The sequence below is a fragment of the Lampetra planeri genome, chromosome 32 (assembly GCF_965212315.1).
Source record: "Lampetra planeri chromosome 32, kcLamPlan1.2.h2, whole genome shotgun sequence".
In the NCBI taxonomy this organism is placed as follows: domain Eukaryota; kingdom Metazoa; phylum Chordata; class Hyperoartia; order Petromyzontiformes; family Petromyzontidae; genus Lampetra; species Lampetra planeri.
Genome location: NC_136138.1, coordinates 9,907,315 through 9,935,028, shown reverse-complemented (window position 1 = coordinate 9,935,028; position 27,714 = coordinate 9,907,315). Strand labels below are relative to the sequence as shown.

The 27,714-nt window shown below is 44.0% G+C and overlaps 2 protein-coding genes across 5 annotated transcripts; one reads left to right on the top strand and one right to left on the bottom strand.

Moving 5' to 3' along the window:
* Positions 1-68: 68 nt before the first annotated feature.
* On the bottom strand, positions 69-7,548 carry LOC144729433 (uncharacterized). 2 transcript variants are annotated; one of them, XM_078609717.1, is made up of 4 exons: positions 7,417-7,548; positions 4,147-4,294; positions 2,313-2,484; positions 69-1,587 (listed from the first exon to the last, which is right to left on the bottom strand). In XM_078609717.1, exons 2-4 carry the CDS (start codon positions 4,261-4,263, stop codon positions 158-160), a joined length of 1,719 nt encoding a protein of 572 aa, XP_078465843.1. In that variant the 5' UTR covers positions 4,264-4,294; positions 7,417-7,548; the 3' UTR covers positions 69-157. The 2 variants fall into 2 exon arrangements, with proteins under 2 accessions (XP_078465843.1, XP_078465842.1); XM_078609716.1 differs by having other exon boundaries at positions 4,147-4,291.
* A 2,015-nt stretch (positions 7,549-9,563) lies between these two features.
* HASPIN (histone H3 associated protein kinase) lies at positions 9,564-25,003 on the top strand. 3 transcript variants are annotated; one of them, XM_078609720.1, is made up of 15 exons: positions 9,564-9,642; positions 10,140-10,360; positions 11,328-11,393; positions 11,738-11,813; positions 13,459-14,986; positions 15,378-15,568; positions 16,482-16,691; positions 18,561-18,646; positions 18,923-18,985; positions 19,682-19,773; positions 20,625-20,698; positions 21,197-21,285; positions 22,326-22,468; positions 23,405-23,507; positions 24,180-25,003. In XM_078609720.1, exons 2-15 carry the CDS (start codon positions 10,206-10,208, stop codon positions 24,403-24,405), a joined length of 3,102 nt encoding a protein of 1,033 aa, XP_078465846.1. In that variant the 5' UTR covers positions 9,564-9,642; positions 10,140-10,205; the 3' UTR covers positions 24,406-25,003. The 3 variants fall into 3 exon arrangements, with proteins under 3 accessions (XP_078465846.1, XP_078465844.1, XP_078465845.1); XM_078609718.1 differs by having other exon boundaries at positions 11,325-11,393; XM_078609719.1 differs by lacking the exon at positions 9,564-9,642 and having other exon boundaries at positions 9,673-10,360; positions 11,325-11,393.
* The last annotated feature ends 2,711 nt before the right edge of the window (positions 25,004-27,714 follow it).

Genomic DNA, 27,714 nt, shown 5'->3' with positions numbered 1-27,714 from the left:
ACCAGCTACCCTCCCCACCCAGCCCCACCCCACCCTCCCAACCCAGCCCCTCCCCACCCTCCCCTCTCCACCCAGCCCCACCCCTCCCATGTTTGGATGCACGACGGACGGACACAATAATCCCCTGTGGGCTGGTGGAACCATCTAGACACGTATGTCAATACCTATGGCGAACGTTTAGCCAAGCAACCACCAGTATCCCCGCCAAGACAGCTCCTCCCAAAACCAGCTGGTTCTCCTCCAGCCATTCCCTCCACTTGCTTTGACCAGGGAGTGGTTTGGTTGCTTCCGTCGCTCTGGGCACTGCTCTGGATGCGTTATACTGCTCGTCTCGCTGCTCTTGGGGGTGCTCATAGCGATGCTCGGAGGATTTCTCATTATGCCGCTTGTAGGGCTGCTCGTCGAGATGCTCTTGGGGTTGCTCGTAGCGTTGCTCGTAGGACTGCACGGAGGATTGCTCAAGCTGCTGCTGGTCGTTGGATTGCTCATTATTCGGATAGTAGGGCTGCTCGTCAAGATGCTCTTGGGGTTGTTTGTAGCGTTGCTCGTATTGCTCGCCACGTTGCTCGTTGGGTCGTTTTGGCAGGACCTGTGCGTCTTCCTTTCGTGACAAGTTGTTGCGCACAACGTTTTCAGATGCTGCAAGCTGTCCAGTAGAGCTTCCCATCTGCGGAGCCGATCCTCTAGCCTCCGTTTCAGACAAGCTGTCACCTATGTCACTTTGTTTGGTCACATGGTCCATTCTGTTGTCATGCTGAATTTGAAGAAACATAGGCGAGCTTGTATCGTTAACATTATTCAACAGTTGTGGATTTTGGTAGGCACTATGACTCTCCTTACTAACTTCCAGGGTATCGGCAACGCTGGTCTGCAGATCAGCACTTGTTAAATTAAAGCTCCTGGGTGGATTTGCGCTCAGAACCTGTGGCTTTCCAATGCCATCTTCATCTTCGCGACGCCTGCTATCTCGACCGGGCTGCGAAGGCCGAGGCAATAGATTACATTCAGGTACCCCGGGCGGACTTTTGGCATTATCAAGCGGATTCGCGGCAGACACACCTTGACTGGGCAAAACGTTGCGCTCACGGTCTGCCCCCACCGCATCCAAGTCGGCGTTGTTTTGCCGCTTTTCAGAAGCCGGTTTGTGTGGTGCGAGTTTTTCTTCCTCCACAGCTGCGTCGCTTTCTTGGACTGGTGCCTTTGCGTCTTTACCATCCAAGAAGCCGTCACTGCTCACGTCCGCCGAACCCCCTTCCAGGCTCGGCGCGCACGTACCCTGCCCCTTCGGCAACTCCACGGCAGCGCCACCACCGGCGGTGGGCGTTGGAAGCCCTTCCCCGCAAGCGATTTCAGCCAGAGTGGACTGGGCGGACGCCTCATTCTGGACAGGTGGTTGCACTGGAGATGGAGCAGGAGGGGGGTCCGGCGTGACCTGCACTGGGAAGTTGGCCTGGTGACCACTATTCTCACCGGAGAGCGATTTCTGCTCGGCCACCACCATGGCGGGACCTCCAACTCTCGCGTGAACGTTCACATCCATGGGGGGGGGATGCACGGGCTGGCGAGCAGGGGTGGGTTGTCGTGCCGCTAGTGAATGACAAGAATAACAGCAATTAAAAATTGCACAGCGTATAAAAAACAATCGCATCTCAACCTGCTTTATGCGACTGCGAGCAAAATAAACTGCATTTTAACTAAAAATAAGCTATGAAATTATGCGAACCACTTCAGTGAATCTCGGGAAAGTTAATGTATATAAGCGTAATCAGCAGTGGCTGCTTTATGATTATGTGAGGCCCCTATACACACACAAAGACACTCCAGATCTACAATCCATATCATCACGGGATTGTTTTTGCTCTGCGTCTCAGCCCAAGTAAACAAGAAACACCAGGGAGATAGTCCCAACAATGAGAGGAATATTCTTTGGAAAAGGCTGATATGCAGGACTGTCTGAAGGTATTTCACGCACGATGAATGCTAATGAAACTTTCAGACGCAAACACAGATTTCTGGTTGGAATTTGCCAAAGCCACCCCAAATACACACAAACCACACCTCACAAGGCGTGCACACAGTCCATCCCTAACAATGAAAAGGCGAAATTACAAATTGCCATCCGAAATCGTGCATTGGCACTCCTGACAATTAGTGGTATGATTTTTTTCATATACAATGTACACAATTGTTTCTCTAGATAAAGAGGAAACATTGGTGGCTTGGAGCACATTTCAACAACCTAATCTACGAACCGTTTTTATTTCTCTCTCTCACAAATGATCATTAAGACGTTTGTGGGGTGTTGTATTCACCTTTACGGGCAGACAGTTCGGCTTGCATTCTGTCAGCCAGTTCACCGTGTTTTTCCTTGCGGAGGGCGGATATGAATTCGTCGTACCAACGGGAACGCCTCCACAGATGGTTAAACAATGTATCCATCCCACGATGATTGCCACCTCGGTCGAGATCACATTTGATCCGCTCCTGCATGTGAACAAGCAATGCAGCGCAAATACAACTTTGCCAACGGTGGTGTATACAATGCCTCACTGTCAGCAATACAGTTGCTTTAAAAATAACATTCATTATGAATTACACCTCATCAGTAAACTGCTGGATGAAGGCTACCCTATGCCATGTCATCATTTTTTAACCATACTTCACTAGCATCACGAGTCGAACGGCATGTTGCATGTGGTGAGGTAGAATGTGTGTACTTCCACTTTGTCCAAGATGTCTGTTTGCACATAGTCACATAGTCACTTTAAGATGTTTCTTGTTCATGTTTTTTGTTTGTTGCGGTTGCATCCGATTCAAGAGCCGAATGGCTCACAGGGCTATACCAAATAAATGAAAACTGAAATGTCTGGCAAGCGTGGAACAGCGGGTCAGAGTACTCGAGAGAGAGAAAGAGCTCAATCTCGTGGAAGCCCTTTGGCGAGCAGTGCCGTGAGCAAGCTATTGTAGGCCTGCGCCTTCAACTTTACATCATCAAACTGGTCAGTGCAGGTTGGTGATGGGAGGGACCCCAGGACCATTTCAGATATCACTCACCACTGATATTAGCCATGCCAGGGAATCAACTCAGATCACCGTGTTCATACTGCAATGCGATGTCGCAACCTCTACTATGCATGTCTCGTTAAAAATAGAATACTTGTCCAAAAAATACCTATTTTAAAGCTGTCAAGAATCACAACTACCCCTAAATAAAAGAAGACCAAGCACCTTTAAAAAAGTGCTCAGGATACCCTGCCCTTGTACTGTACATGTGAGCTCAAAATTGCTGATGACAAGATACTTAAATGTCTGGTTCTTCTGAAAATGAAGTTCAAACTTAATTGCAATTGGATTTGAACAATACTTAACAGGACCTCATATCCTTCACACCCTTGCTCAATGTAAGTTAGAAGAAATCGTGATCATCTATGAACCAAAAATCTTGCTTGAAACTAAACCCATGTGCTGGAATGTCATTTAACGTTGCGATTTGCATACAACAAAACTTAGAAACCGAAAATAAAGTTGCTGGTTTTGTTTTTACATATATAAATCATGATTCTGATTAACCTTGTTGTGGGATCACACTTGGTTATGAAGGATATATTTGCTTGCTTTTGCTTACTTAGTTAAAACTATCGTGTCTCTGCCAGGACAACACTCATGGGCTCAACTGATCTAAACACTCATGGGTACCTCACTCAACTTTGCACGACAGTGATATTCCAAATGAGTATGCAGGCAGTTGCAAGAAGGCGATGGGCAGATGACCAAGTGAATGGACGGGAGATGCTGCAGAAGAATGAGGTAAGACTGGCGGAGGATAGAGAGGAGTGCAGGGAGTCCCTAGGAAGAAGATGGCACAAGACGATGATGCTGGATCCTTAGGGCCTGAACTTTTGGTCTTGTTTCTCGACCCAACTAATTCCCATGACCTAGACAGCGTAGGGCACTCATCCAGCAGACAACTGACAAAGGGCTGTTAAACTAGCCTCTATCCTCCCCATGTCATTTGATTTTTGTTCACTGCTGCAGTTGTTTCTTAACCGAGGTGTCTCTCTTGAAAAAGCAACTCACCTGGTAATAATCGTCATGAACAAATACATTTAAATTGTCGTATTTTATACCACGGCTTTTTCCTCTTACCACATCGCTTTCGGTGAGGCACACAAGATGTGGGATGAGATGATCCACAAGCACGATGTAAAAGTCTACTAAATGGGACCTGCACCAGTCCTTCATTTCCTCACGAATGGGATCCATCGCTTGAATTGTAATTCAGAGAAGGCTCCTGCTGGCATGACACAAACGAAGAATCAACACAGTGTTAGACAGGGCATCATTTCTCAACTGGATATTGTCCAGGTCCCCAGTACAATAGAAGATGGCACGAATGCAGTAACCACAACCAAAGCATGTGGCGTGCGGAAAAAAAATCCGGGTCTCCGACGTGGCCAGATCCGGCTGAAATTAAGCCTCGGTCTCTCAATTGCGAATGTGAGAACCTATTCAAATGTACAGTATTTTCTGTTGCAACCAATGTAACCCCTTCCCCAAACCGCGCTGACTGGCATAGTGAAATATGGCCAATTAATCCCCATGACCGTCCGTGGCATGGGGCGGCCTTCATTCGGCAGTGGATAACATGACTGGTGATTACGTAGGGAATTTTTTTATATAGCTGTCTGTGATCTTCAAATGTTGTATTTTAGTAATGACAAGAACTTTTTACATGGATGAAAGGTAAAGGTACATTTAAAAAAATGTTACTTTCAAAACTCCCAACTCTCACCCAAGTTTGTGCGTTCACTTGTCGGAAGGTAGAGTCGGTTTTCTGAACCCAAATTGCCCTGTGGAGCTTTTCAGATTCGGAAAGGTTGAATAACCGCCTTATCACAAAGCGAATTCTTTCCCCCATGTGAAGAACATTTACACATTTACTTCATCGAGGTGGATTCAGATCTCAAACGTGGGAAAAGTCGAGATCCGAGATTTTGGTCCACGTGAACGTGGAGTTTGACCAAAAACAGACTTTCAACAGAAATTGGCGAGTTCTTCATCACCACGCAACCAATGAGGAATGGAACTGCCCACTGTCCAATTATGTGCGTATGTCTATTTAAATTCATGTATATTATCAAATTCATTAAATAACATTAAGCAATATTAATAGAAAATATATTTGTAAAATCGCAGCTTATTTTGGAATTTGTTATTGGAAATTTGTGCAGTACTATATTATTGTAAATATTAAGTTTATTTTTTTATATAATGCAGTGTATATTGTTGTACAAGTATGGACATTTGTCAGTCCACCAATGGATCGAAGGGTTCCTCACACCTTAAGGGTCGTGGGGGTATTTTACCATATTTCACTTTGGTTATCGTGGTCTGGTGAAGGTGAAATATAAGACATACAGTACAATTAAATGCAGTCAGTGATCTGGCTTCAAGACCTGCATGATTTTTTCCTTGACCCCATATGAACACCCATTGAGGTGGACGTTTTGAAGGTTCAATAATTAAACTTAATCTTTCATCAAGTATAAACTTACGATTTGACCCCTTGTAGCTAGGTGACTCTGAAGGTCGACTTCAAGGAAATACAAGATACAAATCGGGTGTTTCCATTACAAAGGTTATTCAAAGACGCAAAGGTCGAAATGTTTATTGTATTACAGTACAGTAATTGTCTGCAAGAACTGGAAAGTAATTTAAATGGAGACCACAACAATCTCCAAGAAGCCTACACCTTTGGCAAACATCTCACATTCTTCAATGACACTGCCTTCAAAATAAAACATACCTTTGCAAGTCACCTCTGTGCGTTGCATTAGTTCATAAACACACTGCAGGTAATTACATATAGTCGTACAAAATATAGCAGTACTTTATCATTAGTGACAATAGCCTTATGGCAATCCACTGCTTTATAATGGTCTTCCGACACCGATTCGTTCGTGGAGGTTGTTTGACCATACTTCACCACGCTGGTCAGTCCAGGTTGATGAAGGAGGGAGCAGAATGAAATCATACATCACTCACCACTGATTCTGTCCGTCGCAAGGAATCTAACTTGGGTGACTACATTCACAGCACAATGATCTAATCATTGTACCACCTCTCCACCTCAAGTACTTGAATACATGTCAATCGCTCTGAGGACACAATCTACAGCACGGTTTAAGAACGTTTCAATTGGACACAATTCAGTGAACGTCCTGGTACCAGACCTGGCTGGATAACGTATACAACTCAGTCCTAGGAAAGGAACATGGTCCCCTCTGGCGAAAACACTTGGTTGTATGGGTGCGATGGTGAAAATGTATTGCTGATGAATAATTTGGGATACTCAGGACACGATGAGTGATTCTACAATAGCCATCACCATACGTGTGTCAATCACAGGCCAGCTTTTGGCTGGTGGACAATCATTGGACATCTGTGGAAAGGAGCATTATATAGGTCATCGAATTCCTCCGGTATAAATATTCTGATTCTGACATGTAACGATTAACACAACCACGTGTTTGAAAAAGGTCCATAATTGTTTTATTTACGTCGTGATTTTTGCTCTCTGTTGTATTGGCGTTTCAATTCTTCAGCTTCCTGTGTGTAGTTTGCTCCGGCACCTGCATTCAAAAACGTAACCCCAGCACAGGAAGTGCTCGCTAGCACCACGACTAAAAGCTTCGGTGGCCTAATTCTTCCAACACACCGGTCAGACGTTTTGGAACAAGAGTACCCACACTTTCAACCCACCACACACACTACGTCCATAATAAAGTTGTTTTAATAGGTTAGATCGCTTAAATGTCGTTAAAAACCCTCCACTATCCGACAGAGAACGTGTCAATTAGCTACTACTTCAGCACACCGTTGTATTGGAGAGTAAACTCACCGCGTCTACGATTCGAGTACGACGTTTCGCTGGTCTACTCCGACTGCGTGGACGAAGGCGAGGGTGGAGTTTGCCGCGACGGGAGATCGTAAATTACAGCAACAACAAAAAAAAACCCCACCACCGTGGTCGATTCGTACACACACACGGGCATGAGTACAATAACAATTGATCATCCGTATCCTCTATTAATAACCGGGCCCAAGTTTTTGCCCCAGCCCTAGGCTCGTGAAGGTCAACGCTGCCGCACCAAGCCTCATCACCCGATGTTTAAATACCAAGATGTTATTTGCGTTAGAAGCAGCAGTCGCGTGACATCGTTAGGGATTTAAATTTGTTGTTAATTCACGCGGTGGCTATTTGGCGGGCGCTTGGTGCGGCCTCCGTACCAACGTTGTACGAGCGACGTTGAACCGCGGCGAACTTCGATTCTTTCTTTTTGTTGTTGTTGTTGTTGTTTTTGTAACAAATTCGAAAGGCGAAACGAAGTCTACGGGGGGGTAGTGTGTACTTACGTGTGAGATCTACGTGGCAATGGGATGAGACAGAGACGAAACGACGCCAGTTGGGTGAAGTCGTGTCTCGAATGCCACCACCCTCCCTGAATGTGTCTCTGTGTGTGGACCGTGCACCGACTCATCAATTTCCGCGTTGAGAAAGAGGGCCCCACAGCGCCACCACGTCTGCCATGCTGGAAGCACGGAGGAGGAATCCGATGAGAATGTGATTGGCCTTAATTAATCTAAGTTGTCTTATTCTTGGTTCTTTCCGTAAAGTCACGTATAAAGAGAAAATAATAAATTAAATACTAGCATACGACGTTTCGATTGCAGCACAAGCAATCGTCGTCAGGTATAAATTAAATAGAAACACAAATCATCATCGGGTATAAATGAAATAGAAACAGAAATCTGTTGATGATTGCTTGTGTTGCAATCGAAACGTCGTATGCTAGTATTTAATTTATTATTTTCTCTTTATACGTGACTTTACCGAAAGAACCAAAGAGTAATTCCTGCAGTCACGAAAGCTCCAAATTAAGTATTAATCTAAGTTGTCTTATTCTTGGTTCTTTCGGTAAAGTCACGTAGAAGGGAAATAATAAAATAATGTACATATAAAACAATACAAATGTCTCACGACGTTTCGACTGCAACACAAGCAATCATAATCAGGTGTGAAATCCACAGCAAAAAAATTTGAAAAACGTGAAAAATTTTGAAAAATTAGAAAATTTCTTTAGCTGTGGATTTCACACCTGATGATGATTGCTTGTGTTGCAGTCGAAACGTCGTGAGCATTTTTATTGTTTTATATTCTTTTTATTTTATTATTTCCCTTCTACGTGACTTTACCGAAAGAACCAAGAATATGAATCCCTGCAGTCACGAAAGCTTTAAATCAAAATCTAAGTTGTCTTGTTGTTGTTTCACTTGCATCCCACTGGGATTTTTGCACACAGCGTTGGTGTACGGTGATTTTTTTCTGCAATATTTTGCTGTCTTTTCTTGTATTTTCTGTTTGCACTTAGTCACAAAGTCACTTTAAGATGTTTTCTTGTCCATGTTTTTTGTTTGTTGCGGTTGCACCCGATTCAAGAGCCGAATGGCTCACAGGGCTACACCTAATAAATGAACTTGAACTTGTGAAGCTCTTTGTCACGAATGCTCCGGTGAATTGGGCGGATCATCAAACGCGGTGTATATAAAATAGCCGACACAAGAATATAAAGAGAGATTGCTTTAATTGTTCATTATTCACTGCGCCAGCAGCAGCATCATCACCACCAGGTCATTGATTGAAAAGTTAATGTAGAGTGACGTCATCGGCATTATAAACTATATTTTGGTTTCGATTTAAAGCTTTCGTGAATGCAGGGATTCATATTCTTGGTTCTTTCGGTAAAGTCACGTAGAAGGGAAGTAATAAAATAATAAAAAAAATTATTCTCACGACGTTTCGATTGCAACACAAGCAATCATCATCAGGTGTTGCAATCGAAACGTCGTGAGAATTTTATAGTTTTATTCTATTTATTTTATTATTTCCCTTCTACGTGACTTTACCGAAAGAACCAAGAATATTATTTGGTTATTTTACCAGGCCTGGGCCACAAATGTTAGCTCAACGAAGTGTAGTGGCTTATCGCCACGGGGAAGTGGATAGCAGCAGCCAAACACAGTACTCTGTATTCAAGAGCGAGACACCACAAACTCCAAATATACAGCAGCAGGCGTCATCAGGGTCGAGATGGAACCCACGACCTCCTGCACACCCGGCAAGGGAGTTAACATCTCCTAGCCACTGTGATAATGATGAGAGAGAAAGACACTAAAAGTCCAAATAAATAGCAGCAGGCATCGTCAAAGTCGGGATCGAACCCACGACCTCCTGCACACGCGACAAACGAAGTTAACAATCGCCCAGCCACCGCGGAGCCAATCAGAGACGAATATGCAAATCGTTACCCCCCCACTAACCACGCCCACCACAAATCTCTGAGCAACGACTGATGTGATTGGTTAAAAACGGGAGAAGCGGTTTCCCCGCCCCCCCCCTACATTTTGATTGGTTGAGGGCTTCAAAAAGGGGGCGAGGAGGGGGGGGCAACGTTTTCCGGTCACGGTGACCAATAAAAAGGCGGCTTGCAGGCGCCTTCAACGCCATTGGTCGACGCCCGTTTTGTTTTACTTTTTGAATTTAAACGCGGAAGCGAGGGCGAGCGGTGGGCGAAGCCGCACGTGAGTTACGAAGGGAACGTCGCGAAAGCTCTCACCTGTGTTAATCTTATGTCGCGAAAGCCTCGCGTGTGTTAAACTTACGTCGCGAAAGCTTCGCCTGTGTTAAACTTACAAAGTCGCGAAAGCCTCGCCTGTGTTAAACTTATGTCGCGAAAGCCTCACGTGTGTTAAACTTACAACGTCGCGAAAGCATCGCGTGTGTTAAACTTACAACCTCGCGAAAGCCTCGCGTGTGTTAAACTTATGTCGCGAAAGCCTCGCGTGTGTTAAACTTACAAAGTGGCGCCCTTCGTCATCAACGCGACAACGTTAACAACACAAACCCGTTGCCGCGAGTCCGTCCATCCGCGGCTTTTGACACGACAAATTGAACCTCGTTCTGCTTTTGTACGGACCCTGCGATCGATTTCGCCGGGGTTTTCGACGATAATCGTAGCCGCCGCCTCCTCACCAACTCCACCACCCCCACACCCCCCTTCTCTCTCGCCGTGATACAGCAAATGGACACGGACAGCGAACGCATTGACGCTACTGGACCTTCGTTGGACAACTTTTAGTTAACGATGCAGGGAGGAGGGCGCATGCTGCGGACGTACGGACGTCGGCGCGGGGATGTTTTTGAGTCCGACCCCATGTGGATCGCAGCCTCGCACCATCTGTTCGAATTCTCGCCCGAGATCAGCAATTCAGACATGGAGGAAGAGTGCTCTGACGGCAGGTGAGTGTGAAATGCATGCGAGGTGTTAACTCCCTCGTCTGCTATGCATCGGAGTTCGTGGGGTTAGATCCCGACCCTGACGTCTGCTGCTGTATATTTGGAGTTTGCGTGTCTCATCACGATGGCTAGGAGATGTTAACTACCTCGCCAGCTATACAGGAGGTTCGTGGGCTAAGTCCCGAACCTGACGTCTGCTGCTGTATATTTGGAGTTTTCGTGTCTCACTCTTTCCCCGTGGTCGCGTGGATTTCTCTCAACATTTATTAACAACATGCTCAATATTCATATATGATAAGCTACTTCGTTGAGCTATCCTTTGTGGCCAAGTCGCTTCTGAAAAGGAGCGATAGAGCCCAGTGGGCCTTGCTTAGTAAAATACAAAAAAATTGTTTAAAGTGTAATTTATGCCCAAGCAGCTTCTGTCTGACCCGATAGAAGGGGGCAAAATGGACGCGGCACAGGCTGGAGAGGAGATGTGCTAATGTGGTACAAAATGTTGTGGAACGGAGTGGATTGACTGGTACCAGCGATGCCTGCATCGGCCTCGGCGTAAGGCAGATGGCCTAAAGGTGCACCTAGCCTGGCACACGCGCAGTGGCGATCTGGCGGTAGATGGTGTGTGTGATTGAGACAAGTCATTGACGGTGTGTGTGTGAGACGATGTAGGAATATGTATGTTGGACTTCTTTCGCACCGTACGTAGCCAACCGTGGCTAATCGTGGAGGTGCGAGATACAAACGGTGCCAGACGGTGTGTGTGTGTGTGCGTCGATACCTGAACTTGATTGGCAGATGATATGGTTATTTTTCAACAAAACTGCAACAAAAACCTCCAAGTCCCAATAATCCAAGAATTCCTGCAATCGCACTTTCACATAGATGTTTTATTCTGGGGGTGGTTTCATCACAATTTTACCATGTTTTCCACAACTTGCATTGACCGTCAAAAATATATTGATTCCAGCAGGAGGGGCATCTTTGAGGAGTCGAATTACGGCGACTTGAACGGCACCGCGGGAAAGAAGCATACAAGGTGTTGCATCAGTCATGCCCACCACACACCTACCTCAGCAATTTGATGAAATGTCACAATTTTATGCTGTGAGGTTTCATTCAAGCATAGATTTGCGTCCTGTTTTTGGCATCTAATTTGGATATTTATCCATGACCCGTCCCGTGTACTTGTGTTCACTCGTTTAGCTTAAATATTACAGCCTATAATTAGCATCTGTTGTAAATAATTGATTATCGTGTGCACAAGTACTTTCGTGCCTGAATCTATTTGAATCTCTAAATAATTTACATGCCAAGTATTGTTTTCTGTGAGATCTCCCAGTGACATCATATCCCTGTATCTTGGGGGTATTTGTGTCTCAGACAGCGCAAAGCCAAGGATTCTGCCCTACTCAAACTCAAAGCCTGTTTTGAGGAGGACAACAGTGTTAACCATCCGGTACGTAACTTTTCAATACACAAATATGCATACATTCATGTACGAGTGCGAGCGACAATCTTGGTGTCCCCTTCGTAAAAGTAAAATTGAAGACAAGCCGCGGTGCAAGTGTGTGGCTATGCAACCCAAACTATGGACCATCTAGTAAACCACTGAAGTTTGCACTCCTTCAACGGAGTAGCAAAATGTAACAAATTCTCTCCTAAAGCCCTCCCTGTGGCACGCAGATGTTGAAATTGCATGTATCTCCTGAACATGTTGCTATAAGCAAGAATACAGTAGTTTACTCGCATGCATGGAGATGTTTTGTTTGTTCACCCAGGTGCGAATTCAAGAGGCCAGGATAGTCTCATTTCCAAGTGACCAGGGCCATTCATCTGCCATTAGGGGGCAATGATTACTATTGTATTTTCTGATTTGAGTATGTAGTTTGCGAATAATTTTGTAATTGGGCAAATTTGGACTCTGCCAGCAGCACAAAATAAACTGCTCTTGCAAATTACGTGAGAGGTTCTTTAATGTATACTCTTAAGCTGATGGCACCTATCATGGTCGAATCGTGGTCCTCTGTAACAAGTGGTGAACTTGTTACGTCTAGGCCATGCCACTACCACATGTTAATTTAGTTTTGTGTCCTCGCGTGCAATGGTAGCATATTTGTTGCCATTTTCACTGATCGGATGCAGCGTGCACTTCACGTTTCAGTGCTGTTGATTAAATTATTGCAGTAATGAACTGCAGTATTAGTCGTGCTAATCCCAACGTTATCACATAGCTCACAAACTTAAACCTGGAAGTATATTTTACACCTAACTTGCGATACTCTACAAGAGACGAAGAAGTAATGTAGTTTGCATTGCTATGGAGACTTGCCGAGTGGATTTAAAAAGAAACCACGGTTATAAAACCAAGGCAGATTTAGTACTTTGATATGGTTATGCAATATGGGCTATGATGAACGTTGAGAAACTAAAGATAATTTCGTTTTACTTTGACAATGACGGTATTGCACCCAGCATTTTCCATGTAACGGCAAAAGCTAATTGTATAATTTTTTTTTTCTATCGTGCTAACATTGTTAACAGTCTTATTAGTCGGCATGATCTGTTACTATTACAAGTGTTTATCCATTCATATTTTTTATATTTCGGATGTTTGAGATAATGTTCAGATAATTAACATATTTTTCTAATTTCACTTGTCTGCATGCAAATAAGAGTGACACCCGATGCCAATGTGGCACCGCTTTTTGTACGGTAATCGTGATTTTCCTTGATCCCATACTTTTGGATTTGGCTGAAACAATAGTCTCTTCTCAAATCTGAGATTTCACATAACTAGGCCGAATTTTTTGCATTTATCTGAAAAATTTAGAACACAAAGTGGGGCAAGCGCAATTAAATAATATGCGAGGACCTTCGTTATTTTTTGAACCTCATTTTGCTAAATGTAATTGCCCACCTCCTTTCTGCACGTACAGAGTAAATACACCTGTTACTTATCGTGAAGATGCGCAACTGCTATATCGCCTAGGTATTCCAAAAGAAACGTAGTTGCTGTCCAAGTAATTGTGTGAACAATAATAACCAGTTTCTGTTTGTTTTTTTGTTTGTTTTCTAACCCACTGATGGATGTGCAATCAAAGAAAACGCCCAAGTTGCCTGGCGGAGGAAGGAATGCTAGAGATAGTCCCTGGGTGGCAGAAGGAGCAATGGATGTTGCTTCGGAAGAAAAAACTATTGTTCGCAGAAAGCGAATTGCGGCTAAAGAAACATCGAGATTCACATATGCAGAAGACGATAACAAGCAACTCAAAGCGACTCTTGCTTCCTCACGAAAGAATGGCAATGATGATAAATTTCGCAAGGGCATTAGGTTAACATTCAGCGACGACTCCCTGTATTCAACGGAAGAGACGTCCGATGTCTCGGTTAGTGGTGGCCAGGGAAGCGAGAGCTCGATGCCCTTGCAAGAGAATCCCCAAAAAGACGCGCGCAAGTTGGGTTCCCTTGTCGGGGAAATGCGAGGAAGTGACACGGGCCATGACGTAAAGTCTGCTGATGGGAATGCGTCATTTCTGTTGGAAAGCGCTTGCAACAAATCGCCTTTCAATAGGTTTGTGACTATAACGAGAAAACAGAAAATAAGCACTTTGAGCGATTTGGAGGACTTATTTAATGCCGAAGCTTCGACCGGATCCGTTGAAAGTATGTCAAAGCCGTTAGCTGTGTTTGCAAGTACACCAAAACGTAGGTGTTCCATCTCTAATTTGGGTTTTTCTACAGTAAATGTAGCCAACAAACAAATGAGGCTCCGCAACTGTAAAGTGTTCTTGGAAGATCTTGTACTTCATCACGATATTCATAGCTTTCTACAGAAAAATAGGGTTAGGGTCAGTTCTAAGATTTTGCACAAACTCAAGAAAAGTGGCCAGTTAAACGGTTCGCTTGTGCAAGTGTGCACAAGTTGTCTCGCAGCAGGTCACCTCGCAGCAATGGACAAGGTCGCCTCGGCAGGCAATGGTGTTTCCATTGACTTATCTGCCAGTGTGTGCAGCGACAAGGCAGAGGGTTTGTTGGTCGACAGTGACTCTTCCCATCACATGGACCACGACAATACCATCATGACAGCAACACATGTCGCATCCAGAACGGAGACCTCTGAAGTTCAGCACGACAGGTCCTCCCTGTGTGATAACAGCAGCCAGTTTTGCATTGGTCAGACGCCCACGTTAGCCAACAACTTGGAGAAGGATGATCCCCCCAGAATGGAGACCTCCAAAGTTCAGCACGACGGGTCCTCCCTGTGTGATAACAGCAGCCTGCCTTACATTGGTCAGACGCCCACGTTAGCCAACAACTTTAGGAATGATGATCCCTCTGCAACACTTGACACATCCAGAATGGAGACCTCCGAAGTTCAGCACGACGGGTCCTTGTGTGATAACAGCAGCCTGCCTTACATTGGTCAGACGCCCACGTTAGCCAACAACTTTAGGAAGGATGATCCCTCTGCAACACTTGACACATCCAGAACGGAGACCTCCGAAGTTCAGCACGACGGGTCCTCCCTGTGTGATAGCACCCTGTCTTACATTGGTCAGACGCCCAAGTTGGCCAACAACGGCAAGAAGTGGTCGCGCATGAAATCGGTGCTTGGTCGACGCAACTCCGGTATGAAATGCTCACGCACATTATGTTTCTTCACACTCCGTTATCAATGAATGACAATGGCACTGTTTTTGTGCACGGTATAGACGTGCAATAATTCTGCTTGACCCTCCCCATGGCAATACGATTAATTATTTAAATTCGGGGTTGAGATTGTATTTATGAATATTTTTTTTAAATGCTGTTGAATTTTGCAGTCACTAGTGGCTGCAGGGATTATGTACACACAAACAAAGTAAAAAATGTATACACCTGAATACATTCATCTTGAGCCTAATAATAAACATTAATTTCCAACGAGATTTGAAAAGCAGTGATACTTATGCTGGGATGTAAAATAACGTTTTATAAATTACTATTGGTGTAAGGCAGGCCACTCTTTGTCGCCCTGCAGTTTTGTTCACGCCAGAGTCTCCGCCAAACAAGCACGCAGCATTGGTCCGGCGATCGGAGTTTAGCACTTCGATACCACTGCCCTCCCTGGTGACCACTTGCGCCACTGACAGTCCCAACACGGAGGCGAGTGCTCAAGGGTTGCAGCTCGTGGATATGGACGACAACAGTGGTGCATACAACGCGTTTCTAGTAAGAGCCTTGTGCAGCTGAAACATTTGTTCCAGTGCATCCGTAATTGGCCACTTTTTTAATGTGATTGATCATTTTCTGTTTTGTTGTTGAATATTCCAGCTCCCGATTTATTTTAGCAAGCCCAAAGTAACTGTAAATCTCGTCTTAGAAATATACAATTTAAAATGATTACGCGAAAGGATAACTCTTGCATCCCCAATATAATTTCGCACCCAAATGTGGCTAGATATTGTCAAAATGAAGACAATCGAAGACCATGCTTTCCTGTGAATCTTTAACATTTGTGTAGTGGCTTCCACGGAGACTGGAGACGTAGTTTTTAGAGGCAACACGGTTTATTGTAAATTTTAAACAGAAAGCCCCCTTTACACTCCCACTACCTGGGGAGGTATGGCCTCCGGGCTGACGTGCCCTATCACTGGGGCTAAGGGTGACCTAGGGGAGGCTAAACTGACCCGACCCAGCCAAGGTGTGGGTCTCGACCACTGGTCCGCGCTTGGCCCCCGCCCTTAAAAGGACGTCGGGTCCCGGGGTCCCAGGGTCCTAGCCTAGCCGGTCTTCTGTCTTCGTCTTGAGAGCACTCCCCAGAGCCATCCTAGGGTCCTTCTTTTATACCCACCTCGGGGACTCTCTGCCCCTGGTACCGCCCCCTTTCTGGAACCTTCCAGGGGGCTCTAGAATAACCCCCCAAACCCCTCAGGGTCGGGGGGGGGGAGAACTCGGCCCCTTAACGGTCCCGGCTCTCTCTCTAACCCAGGGTGGCACCCCTTATAGACCTGTGCCCGCAACTAACGGATAAGTATAAACATGGCGGTGTGTGCTATATATTTCCGACGCTACATTTGCAACAATGCATCATCTTGCATTTTTTAATGTGACACCCACGGGTCTCTTCGTTCTCAACCCACAGAGCCCGATGATTTACGACGATTCCATCCAAGATACAGAGGCAGGGTTGGCGGAGGAGAACATTTACCGAGAATGCAAGCAGATGGGCCCTTTGGCCTTCTCGCAGTGGCTGCTGTCGGTTGAGCGGGGCAGCTGCGTCAAGGTTGGGGAGGGGGTTTACGGAGAGGTGTTCCGCATGTGCAACGGTCGCGACGAAGTCTCCGTCTTCAAGGTAGCGACTGAAGAGTTCCTTTTTTTGAGTCGCGATCGGGGATCTTTATTTGTCCCGGAGAAATATCGATGAGCTAGATGGAAGCTCTTTTTCTCGCGTGTCCAGTTGGGGTGGGTTAGAAAGTTAACACAACAGCACCCATACAATACAAACAACTATTTGGAGTGCAAAGTCACTCTGGAAGCTCGGAGAAGGCCGCTTGTGTATGCGATTGCCTAAAGTGCTCCTGTTATTTTTTTAAATCCTTTATATTAAGTTTGCGTGCTTGCTTGCTTTCTTACAACTGTGCAAATCTTTCGGTCGTTTTTTAACCCACTTCCCGTGATCCAATCGAGCTGACATTTTCCACACAGACTCGTTGTGTGTGACAATTAATTTTCGTGAAAAAAATTCCAAAATTTTACACTGTTTAGGGAAAACAAATTAAATATTTAATTACCAATTGCTTAATGGTGGCAGACAATCATCTGACCCATAGGTGGCAGCCATCTCAAGCCAGAGGACGAGATGACTCTAGCCGCCACGCATATAAAGGATTTATAGTGAAAAACTTTGTTTTTACGGGTTTACTTGTGTTACTGCCAGATTTGTTTAGTTGGTTTTAAGTTAATGTAGGTGGATGGTGGATGTACAGCATCCTACATGTACAGTAATGATGCTTTTTGTGGAGTTGGATCCCTAACATTGGAAGATCAGAGTTCTAATAAAATATTTTTAAATACTTTTTTTTTTAAACACGCTTTAATGAAATGTACTATCCGAGCTGCCCCTGCCCCCTTCCCCCATCGCCCCTCCTTCCACATCCCCCGCCCATCGGCGTGGCTCCCCTTGGCTTGCCGTAACGTAAGGGAGTGTGGTGATTTACAGCCAACGTGAGTTGAGCGTCGACAATTGGAGCCGTAAAACAGATAGTTTAAAAAATATATTTTTTAAATTTTCAATGCTAGAATAGTTTGCAGTCGATAGCACATTTGGAAGTGTGTAAAAATTGAGGATACAACAGACGAAGTGAGTTAAATAAAAGCGTATAAAAATAGGTGAGGAATGCAACGTTTACTTTTTAGCTGGGTCTACACTGCATAGAAACATGTGCTACACGATCCCGGTTTAGTGCTGTACAGCAGTAACTACTTGTATTAGATTGCATTCCCAAATTGTGTTGTAATTTTGACAGACCAAGTAACATCTTAAATAGTGATGAATGGTTAAACAAAATCCGTAACCATCATGGCATGGGGAGGGCTTAATCCAGCACTGGATAAAGGGATATACATTTTTGTTTACGATTGTTATTATTGATCAAAGTATATAAGTTATATTGTCATTATAAACAACTACTAGACATGTTACAATTCAACCTCCTAACAAATTGATTAATTGGCACTGTGGGGTATTCAATTCATGAATATATTTCTCATTTCATCTTGTTGATATAATTTCCATTCTCAATTGAACATGTAGGCCTTCGTGACCAATATTATTAATCGTAAAGGTATGTAGGTTAGATCACGTACATGTATGTCATTAAGTCGTAACTAATTGGCACTTTTTGTTCCCGTGACGAACCATTGATAATTGGCTGTGTCGGGTGGAGGTGGGTTAATGACACATTTACTCTAACCCAAAGACCTTTATTATCAATTTTCGTTTTCATTTGTACAGTTTTTTTCGCTCAATTTGCCAATATTATTTGCGTGCAGTTTGTATGCATCATAATTGAATTTCACACAATTCATTACATGCATCATTGGTGTAAGAAGAATATACTTCAATGGTGAATGGACACATTACTCCAAGTTTATAAACTGAAGCATTTATTCATCTTTGTGGTGGTGGTGTGTGCTTTTTCACTCTGCTTGTCTTGACTAGGTGGTTCCTATCGAGGGCAGTGCATTGGTGAATGAAGAACCCCAGAAATCTTTTAAAGAAATCCTTCCCGAAATCATGATCTCCAAGTACGCTTTCACACCACCTGTGTTTCATTTGCGGAAAAGTCACAATTATTTACGTGTCTTGGTGCACGTGTGATTACTGTCAGCGTGCTACTTTTGGTGTTTACAAACCATGTTTGAAGGTATTGATAAGTTAATGTTTGTCATGTGAATAAGACCCTAACAGAATTGGCCGCAGTGGCAAAAATAAGCAGTAACTTACAAGAGCATAAAACACTTTTGCAACCAATATAAAAAAAAAAACTATTATGGAAGAGCATAAACCTTTTCTTTTTACAGGCAATTGAGCAACCTACATGAAGGGGAGCAGAACCAATCCGAAAACTTCATCAAGCTGAATAGGTGAGTTGGCAAATGGACCTGTATAGAATCTCGCCTATTGGGTTGGTGCGAGCAAGATGTTTGACCCATTCTACTAATGAGCGTTTGGCTTTACGTGGGGGAGGAAATAGGATTACCGGGAGAAAATCCTAGTGTTAAGTAGCACTTAAAAGCTATGCACAGATGGATTCAAGAATGAATTGTTTCACTGCCATCTCATAGCCCAAGTCTGCAATACCTTCTGTTCCTGGCAGTCTTTCCAAGCGCTAACCAGATTAAGCCGGAGATGTGGTGAGAATGGGCACTTTCAATGTAATTTGGTTATATGTGAAAGTTTCAGTCAACCGCATGGATGATTACAATAATTATATCCTCGTGCAGGTTATTCATCTGATTTGGTCTGGAGCTTCCCCCCCCCTCCCTCGTCATGCATGCTGGTCAATTTCTTCCCTCTTTGGAAGTCCAGGCTCAGTACCTTTGCATGCTCTGCATATGACTGTTTCTCTAAAAAGATGGCCACAACCGTAACTTTCAGCGTCTTGAGATACGGTCGCGTTTGTATCCTGCACGCATCCAATTAGTATTGTGTGTGCTAACATACTCGGCATACCATTTCTACAACCAAATTGCTGAACTCTCTACCCTCGAGTGCCATGCTGCTGGGGTTCCTCCGTCTGTGTTTGACAGCACCCATCCGGTGTGTGCATGCCCCTCTAGTCTGCGCTGCCTGCAGGGATCTTACCCGGACCGTCTGTTGGAAGCGTGGAATGAATTCCATGAGAACAAAATATCCGACAACGACTGCCCTGGTGAGTAAAGCGTCCGATCCCTGCCGCTTTCCAATTTTTTTTCTCTAACTATATGAACCCACGTAGAGGTGCTCCCCATAAAAAAAAAAGTAGTGATGCAAGTTTTAGTCTGGGCTGGATCAGAGGCGCAGTGTGTTCTACGGACATGGCAAACCTGAGTTTGATTCCCGATCATGGTTAACACTGGTGGAGAGTGATATTTTAACCGATTCTGGGAAAGCCTTTCACCAATCCACACTGACTGCTGTAAGAGATTATCATCATACAACACTCAGGAATGACGTGGCATGGGAAGGCTTCATTCAACAGCTTTACATTATTATTATTCTGTTGTATGAGACCGTGAATTCGGGATTACAATATTTAGTAAATATTTGTTTTGTGCCATGTCTAACTTATCCATCATTCTTTTCATGACAATCCTGTCGTCTCGTTTCAAATAGCAAGTTTGTACGCAAGGTAGACATGTATAAAGATGCATTCATCAATTAAAAGTCTATTGTAATTTTCATAATACATGTACGCGACTTATTTTTCATTGCATATACTAAGGTTATATTGGGTAAATGGTGAACAAAACTGCATAAATGAGACGAGAAAATTAGCAACTGTACGGACCAGACTGTACAAACGAATCCAGAGCAAATATATTCCTGACTGAAATCGTGGCCCAGAATCATGACAAGTCATGAAATTGCATGGGATGGTTGGATCTTTGGATGGTTGGATCTTTGCATGTCTGTCTTTAAAAATGTTTTCGATCAGACATTGGATTTATAATATATTTCCTGTGTGTTTTTAAATGTCTGATACTTCACCTATGCTTTATGCCTTGTTTTGCCCTTCACCAGACTTCTTTACAGATTCCCAACTCTTTATTGTATTTGAGTTTGAGGATGGGGGCACCAGCTTGGAGACCTATCAGGTATTGAATAATGAAGGACCACACAGTCTTGCGTTTCGTACGAATCCCCCATTGATATGAACTAGGCAGTAGTTCTGCGGTGTCCTTCCGGTCCTGTTTCTCCAGCGCAGAAGCATGGTCACCACATCTACGCCTCTATATAAGGAACGAAACGGTTAGACTTCTCCACAAATCTGGCTGTCGCCTGATGAAGCTAATTGTAATTACTGGCGAAACGTACTCAGATTGTAAATGTTGTGGCTTGGCTCTCCAACACACCGGTGTGCTGTGCTAGTGACGACTTGGCACGTTCTGTTTACGTGACAACCCTTACAAGTTGGCTGTGTCGGGTGGTGGTGGTTTAACGACACATTTATATAACCCAAAAACACCTCTTATGGATGATATTGGTCGCGAAAACCTACTACGTGTTAAACATTTTGAGCTGTGTTCCTCCTTGCGCCGCCATCATCGTCCTTGCGCCCCGGTGAGAGATCATCCTCTGGTTTTTTTTTGCAGTTCTCGTCGATGCTGCAGATGCTCGCTGTGCTGCAACAGGTGCTGGTCGCCCTGGCTGTGGCTGAGGAGGCCATATGCTTTGAGCACAGGTACAGGCGCAGCCATTCGCTCGCCGTCCCCAACGTCTTTCGTTCGCGTAGCAGAAGGAACCCCACTTGGGTTAGGCGTGCCGCAATTCTCCTGCCCACTCTTTTGCCGTTCTAATAGAATGACACGATGTGGGGTTGCGATGATCGAGTCTGTTTTTCCTCTTTCGCCATCCTAATGTTTTTTTAGGGTTTTACGATAAGGGCTGCCATGGTGGCAAGATGTTAGCTCCCTCGCCTGGTATATAGGAGGTTGTGGTTTCGGTCCCGACCATGACGCCCTGTATATTTTTGAGTGTGCATGTTTTCCCCATGGTTGTGTGGATTATTTTCCGGGTCCTCCGGTTTTTCCCTCCACATTTATAAACGTGTGTTTGGAGTATTTGGCTGCAAAACATTTCAGCATGATGATAAGCCACTTTTGTTGAGCCATCATAATTTTATGGCCAGGTTTCTTCTGAAAAAGAGCTTTTTATAGCTCGGTGGGCCTTACCTGGTAAAATAAAAAAAAATCTGTAGTTTAGTTTAACTCTGCACACATTGCTCATTACAAATAATTATTTCTAACGCACCATTCAACACAAGTAACATATTTAGTCTGGAAGTTTGCCAGGTGACTTCTACCGGTGCTGGCTTGGACTACTGAGACAGTGCTAACTAACACCCTTGGTTTGAATACTGACACCCACCCATCCTTAAAACTGGGTTCTCAAGTGCAGTGAGTTAATGGTATTAGACCAATCACCAATGACTGCACACAAAAAAATAGCGCAGTAAATTTGGTGTTGCACTTAATTCGTATCAAGGCAATGTCAGTTTATTGTATGGGAGAAGCCGAGTGAAATGACACGATCTTTTGCAACCGTTCTCGTGACATAATGCCTGTCGCTTATCTGTGACGGAGAGAAAAGGGGCAAATAAAAAAAGATTGGCAGGTTAGTTTTTGTTGTTTAGTTTCATATCACCATCACTTTCCTCGGCGTGTTGCCATTGGGAACTTGTATTCGCCTCCTGTGCGTCAATTGTTTTTCCTGCTGTGCAAGGGACCTGCACTGGGGCAACGTTCTGGTGAAGCAGACCAAGAAGAAGAAGCTGAGCTACCGGCTATTCGGCCAAACGTTCAGCATGCCCACGCACGGCGTGCAGGCGAAAATCATCGATTACACGCTGTCCCGCATGGAACACGGTCAGTGTGCGCGTCGTCAGAACGAGTTCCCACACGTGCAATTTGGACAAGCTCTGAGAATCCGCACAATGAGGTGACACAGCCGGGATCTTAGGGTTTGAATGTGTGTGCGGCCGCCCATTTGTTGAAATTAATCTCTGGGTGTGGCGAGTTGATTTGTCTCTGGGCCCTCGTCGCCAATGACTGCACCAATAAAAACCCACGATGTGACATTTATTTTGTGCGCTTCATGTAGTTTTGGGCCACCTGAGTTCTTAAGTTGCCTGCAAAAAATATACTACGTCAACACGCTTTTTCTTGTGAGATGTAGTGTGTGCTGTTTAGATTGCTTTTTTTGATAAGTGATGTTTATTCCCCCCCCCCCTTTTTTTCGTCACGTGCATGTGATCACATGTACAAATGCCAATCGCAAGACCAGACGGAGTTTGTAATACAAGCACTAGGAATGTAGTGACGCTTTAATTCATGGATTTAAAATCGATTTCTATGCTTATATGATAGTACATGAAATAAATTATAGAGTATATTTTTACATGATGATTTATTATATAATTTTTGTCTCGTTATTTACATCCCAAAACATCCCTATTTCCGCAATTTCCCTACATGATCGTGAAAAAAAATCGACACGCATTCCACCTTTCACCATGCGCATTGTTCCGGTGACCAGTTCTTCGCAAGCCGACACCATCCCACAAGGTCTCAAAACGCATAGCATTCGTAAAATAAAGGATCGATGCGTGAATTTAATCCAGAATGATGGTTCCTCTAACGTGGAAGGTGGATCGTTACGTCACATCTGTGCTGTGTAGTGTCAGCATTTAATCGCTTGCTTCCAACAGGGGTTCATGCTGTGGTATATTTAGATAATTGTTGGCGATGATGATTATTATAATAATATCGTTGGTGGTTGTGTTGGTGGTGTCGCTTGTGCAGATGGAATTAAGAAGTTCACCGACATGGCATCGGACAAGATGCTTTTCCAGGGTCAGGGCGACTATCAGTACGACATTTACCGCATCATGCGCAATGAAAACAAGTGAGTCTCATCCCCCGCCGTCTCCTCACCCCTCCCCTGATTGATGCCGTGGTTGCATCACTGAGGTTAGGTTTGGACAAAACTGTCTGTCTGTGTGTACATTGGAAGAGTCCAGCTAGATAAAAATAACTACGTATTTCTTTCGCACCGTGTTTAGCCAACTGTGCTAATTGGAGGTGCCTGGTAAGGACCACTAACCATAGCTCTAGTGGCTCCTTAATATCAGAAATGTTATATTTGCTTGCTTCCTGTAGCCTCTTGGGAGGTTTTGGGGGTTTTATAAAGCATACCCTCGACTGCAAAGTGAACATGAAGAACATGGACTGATTTGCAGCATTCAAATGAAAATATTCTAGAATATAATTATTACAAAGCACATTTTTTGAAGTAACTCACTTTGTTAAAAGAGGTGATTGATATAAAAGTCTCAACAGTAGAGTTGTAATACTACTCCCGTGGAATGTACACCACTGACGTTTTTACTCAATCCTCATGCATTTGCCAAAGTTTGCCTTGTACAAATAATTGAAAGAAATGTTGGCTCTCTTGGTTTAAATGCCATATTTGTGAACAAAATAAACAAAGCAAACTTCATGATTCTGAACTGACCCCTCTTGCCCTTCCTTTTTTGACCTCGAACCCCCGGACCTCCCCATATGCTCGTTTTTACAGTAACAACTGGGCAGCCTACTCCCCACACACCAACGTGCTGTGGCTGCACTACCTGGCCGGCAAGATGCTGCACGGAGTAAACTGCCGTCGGAGGCGCCACGTGTCGCCACGCAAACGCCTCGAGTGCTTTGCGCGGGACGCGCTGGCATTCCCATCGGCCACCGAGCTCGTGAGGAGTGGGCCGAGCCTCCTCGTGTCTCCCCACCCCCCCCCCACACCGAGTTGACGGAAAGGAGGTTTCTTTTTTAAGTCCTTGACGGTCTCGCAGTTGCGCGTTTATTCATGACGGCGGCTTGGAAACGCGTGCGAAACAAATCTGGGGTGACTCTCCTTTATTAACAGCACGTTTATCTCATAGTTCCACGCTTAGAATTGAATGCAATTCCGAACAGGACTGTAGGATTATCAGAATTGTGGGTGGTCGGGTTGCATGAAGTCCTGGTTGTGCCATTCAGGGGGGAAAGGGGGAAGACATGTGGGGCCCTGACTGTCTTGGTGGAAATCACCATTGAAACAGCTGATGTTGGTCAACTGGATGTCCTGTAATGTACCCACAATACTCTCCTCCACGAGGATGCATTATTTTAGACTATTTTTATATAAATGCTATGCTTATTTCATATTATTGCACAGACCAACATGTCACAGGGAGGATCGGCAGATGTGCAGAGATGGAACGTGATGGACTAAACATGACAAAAAAATCAGCTTAAATGGACAAAATGTAGAGAGGTCAGACGAGACCATAGAAGAAGGCTGTGCAGGAGAAACTGGCAACACTGGCATCGCTCGACTTACAAAAGGGGAGATGCGTTCTTGAAAAAGGCACGCGTAAAACGAAAGTTCGTCAAATCAGAATGACTTTTCCCATTAATAATAATACGAAATATTGGGGATGTTTCGTACAGTCATTCCAACTCTCTACACCCAACCTAAAAATATACCCCGATATCGCTCTTCGTAATATAATAATAAAGAACAGGAATATTAAAACGATTGAATAATTGTAAAAAAACGATTAACCTTTTCTGGGAATTCACCAAAAGATCTGTTGGAATGACTGCAAAGGTATGACGTGGAGGCGCTCCAGTTCCACTGCAGAGATACTGTGAGGCTGTCGTGGATGGATGACGCAGCCTCCTGGATGGTTCTTGTCTCATCCCACGTGAAATTTTGATAACGCGGAAATTTTAATTTGTTAACCGCGAATAGTGTCCATAATTTGTCAATTGTGTTTACGCGAAATTTAGTTTACCGAACTTTCGTGAATCAAGAGTTATCTGTAGAGTAAAAAAAAAACGAACAGCGCAAGATGGTAGAAAAAACACGCGAGTACAAACAAGGAGAATTTGTGCCAGCATGTTGAAGTGAACACTTATCAGCCACATCACGAGAAGGAATGATCCGACTGGTGATGCATCCGAGAGGACAGTCGCTGTGGAGATTTTTCACGGATGATGGTTCGTGCACGGCAGCAAGATGAACAGTATAAATGTATAACCAATGGGGGGGATGGCATGGAGAAGCCTTTCTGGCATTGATTGTGATGTATGTATGTATGAGAGATGATGAGATATTTAATGTGCAGGTGTGAGAATTATGGCATCAATGGGGGGTTAATCAAGGGTGTTAAATCTCTGTCGTGATCACCTCGGTCCACTACCATCCCTAATGAGGTCAATAAAAGTAGCTCAACTTATAAGAGTACCACCATGGTTTTCACATGTCCATCATTATTTTCGCCCCCATCGTTGCCTTTGCAGTGAAATCCAGAGCTGCATCAGATGTAACGCGGATGACCAAATTGCAGAGGGCATCCAATGTCTAATATTTGTTTTTTTAACCCTACTTAATTTTATTTTGTAATTTTGGTGCTCCAGCAGGTCACTATTGCAAAATTAGACTATCCTGGTCTCTTTTGAGTTCACCTGGCTAAGCAAAAGAAACGTCTAACTTTAACAGTGTATCAGAGTGGCCTTCCATTTAAACATGGCACTGATTTTCAAATAAAAACTACTTTCCTGGGAAGCTCAAAGGAGGATGCCAAAATGAACTGAAATTCCTTCACAGCAATTTCATCCTTTGGCAATTTCATCCTTTCCCTCCAGGTGGTAACCAGAGCATGTAACAGCCTTCCTGATATTTCGATTTAAAGCTTTCGTGACTGCAGGGATTCATATTCTTGGTTCTTTCGGTAAAGTCAGAAGCAGCATTCCTGATACTGCCACCAAATAGTCGCCCTACAGCCAGGCAGGAAATTCGACATTTGCAAATATTGCTATATAGACCCACTGTTGTGCTTTGCTACAATGTGGGATGCTGCAATAGGCCTTTAATAGCACGTGATGGGCCCGAAACATTTCTGATTTTATATATATTTTATATTGAAGCAGTGTTATTGACGATTGCTTTTTTTGATTGTTAATTGTGCCTATGCACCACTGCCAACAGCCCATCACCAAATGATGTGTGCTTGAAACCCGATGGGTTCGTTATTGGTTTGAAATATTGATCATTTGGCAACGCACACTCCTGTCGAGATTGTGACGTGTACAATTTTAACCGTGCCGCAAAATCTTTAGTTTAATTTGTTTTTAAGGAGCCGTCTTACTACCATGATCCACACGTTCGTCAAATGAGGGGAGCTTTTTATTTGCATCTGAATCTTTGAAGGCGGCAAGGTGTTCTGCCAAAAATGAGATCTCAATGTCAGCAGGGTTCTTGTGAAAATAATTGGTTTAATTGGCCGTTTTGTCAGCTACCTGGACTTGGGTCTTCAGGCCACTTGCGAAAGCATGTCACCCTAGCCTTTAACTTGTTAACGTAAAATTATATTTTAAAATTATGGATGGATCATTTTGAGAAAATGTTTGGCAAGAACGTCACTTTTTTATATATTTTAATTTAATGTTATGCAAGCCTCCCACTCTTGCACCAGTGCCTTTTTATCAAAAAAATATCGCAGCTGCAGATAGGAGTGACGTTCAACAATAAGCACGGTATATTTTTAGTTTTGTTTTAAATGCCTGAAACTTTCCACATTTTAAAATGGGTATTTCTCATTGTGTTGCTTGTGATTAAATTGACGCGTTTTAAAAGGTTTAACACGACTCGGTGTGGTTGAGAAAAAAATAATGCTTTAATCGTTTCCCCCATAGCATTTTTAACGTTCTGATTCGTATCTACATTACATCCTGTACATAAACAACCCAACAATCTGCTCTTTTAAAAGCATTTCTACTTTCCCACCTGCATTAACCACTGCAAAGTGCATCGATGGGTAGTGTGGATGAGCGCAAAAACGCAGTGATTTTTTTTTTTTAGCCCTTGAATCTTGAAGAAACATCTATTTGATGTGCACAAGCTTCTGTCAATGAAAATATAATGTCGCTGTATAGCACTGAATAATATGACCGCGTTTTGAGACCAGTGTTGCTCGCTTGGTGCCCGTGTACATAGTTTTCACGACAATGTTTTTAAAGCGGTTCCTGGCTTTTGGTTTACAGAAGTTGAATTGTGACACGTTATATTGTTG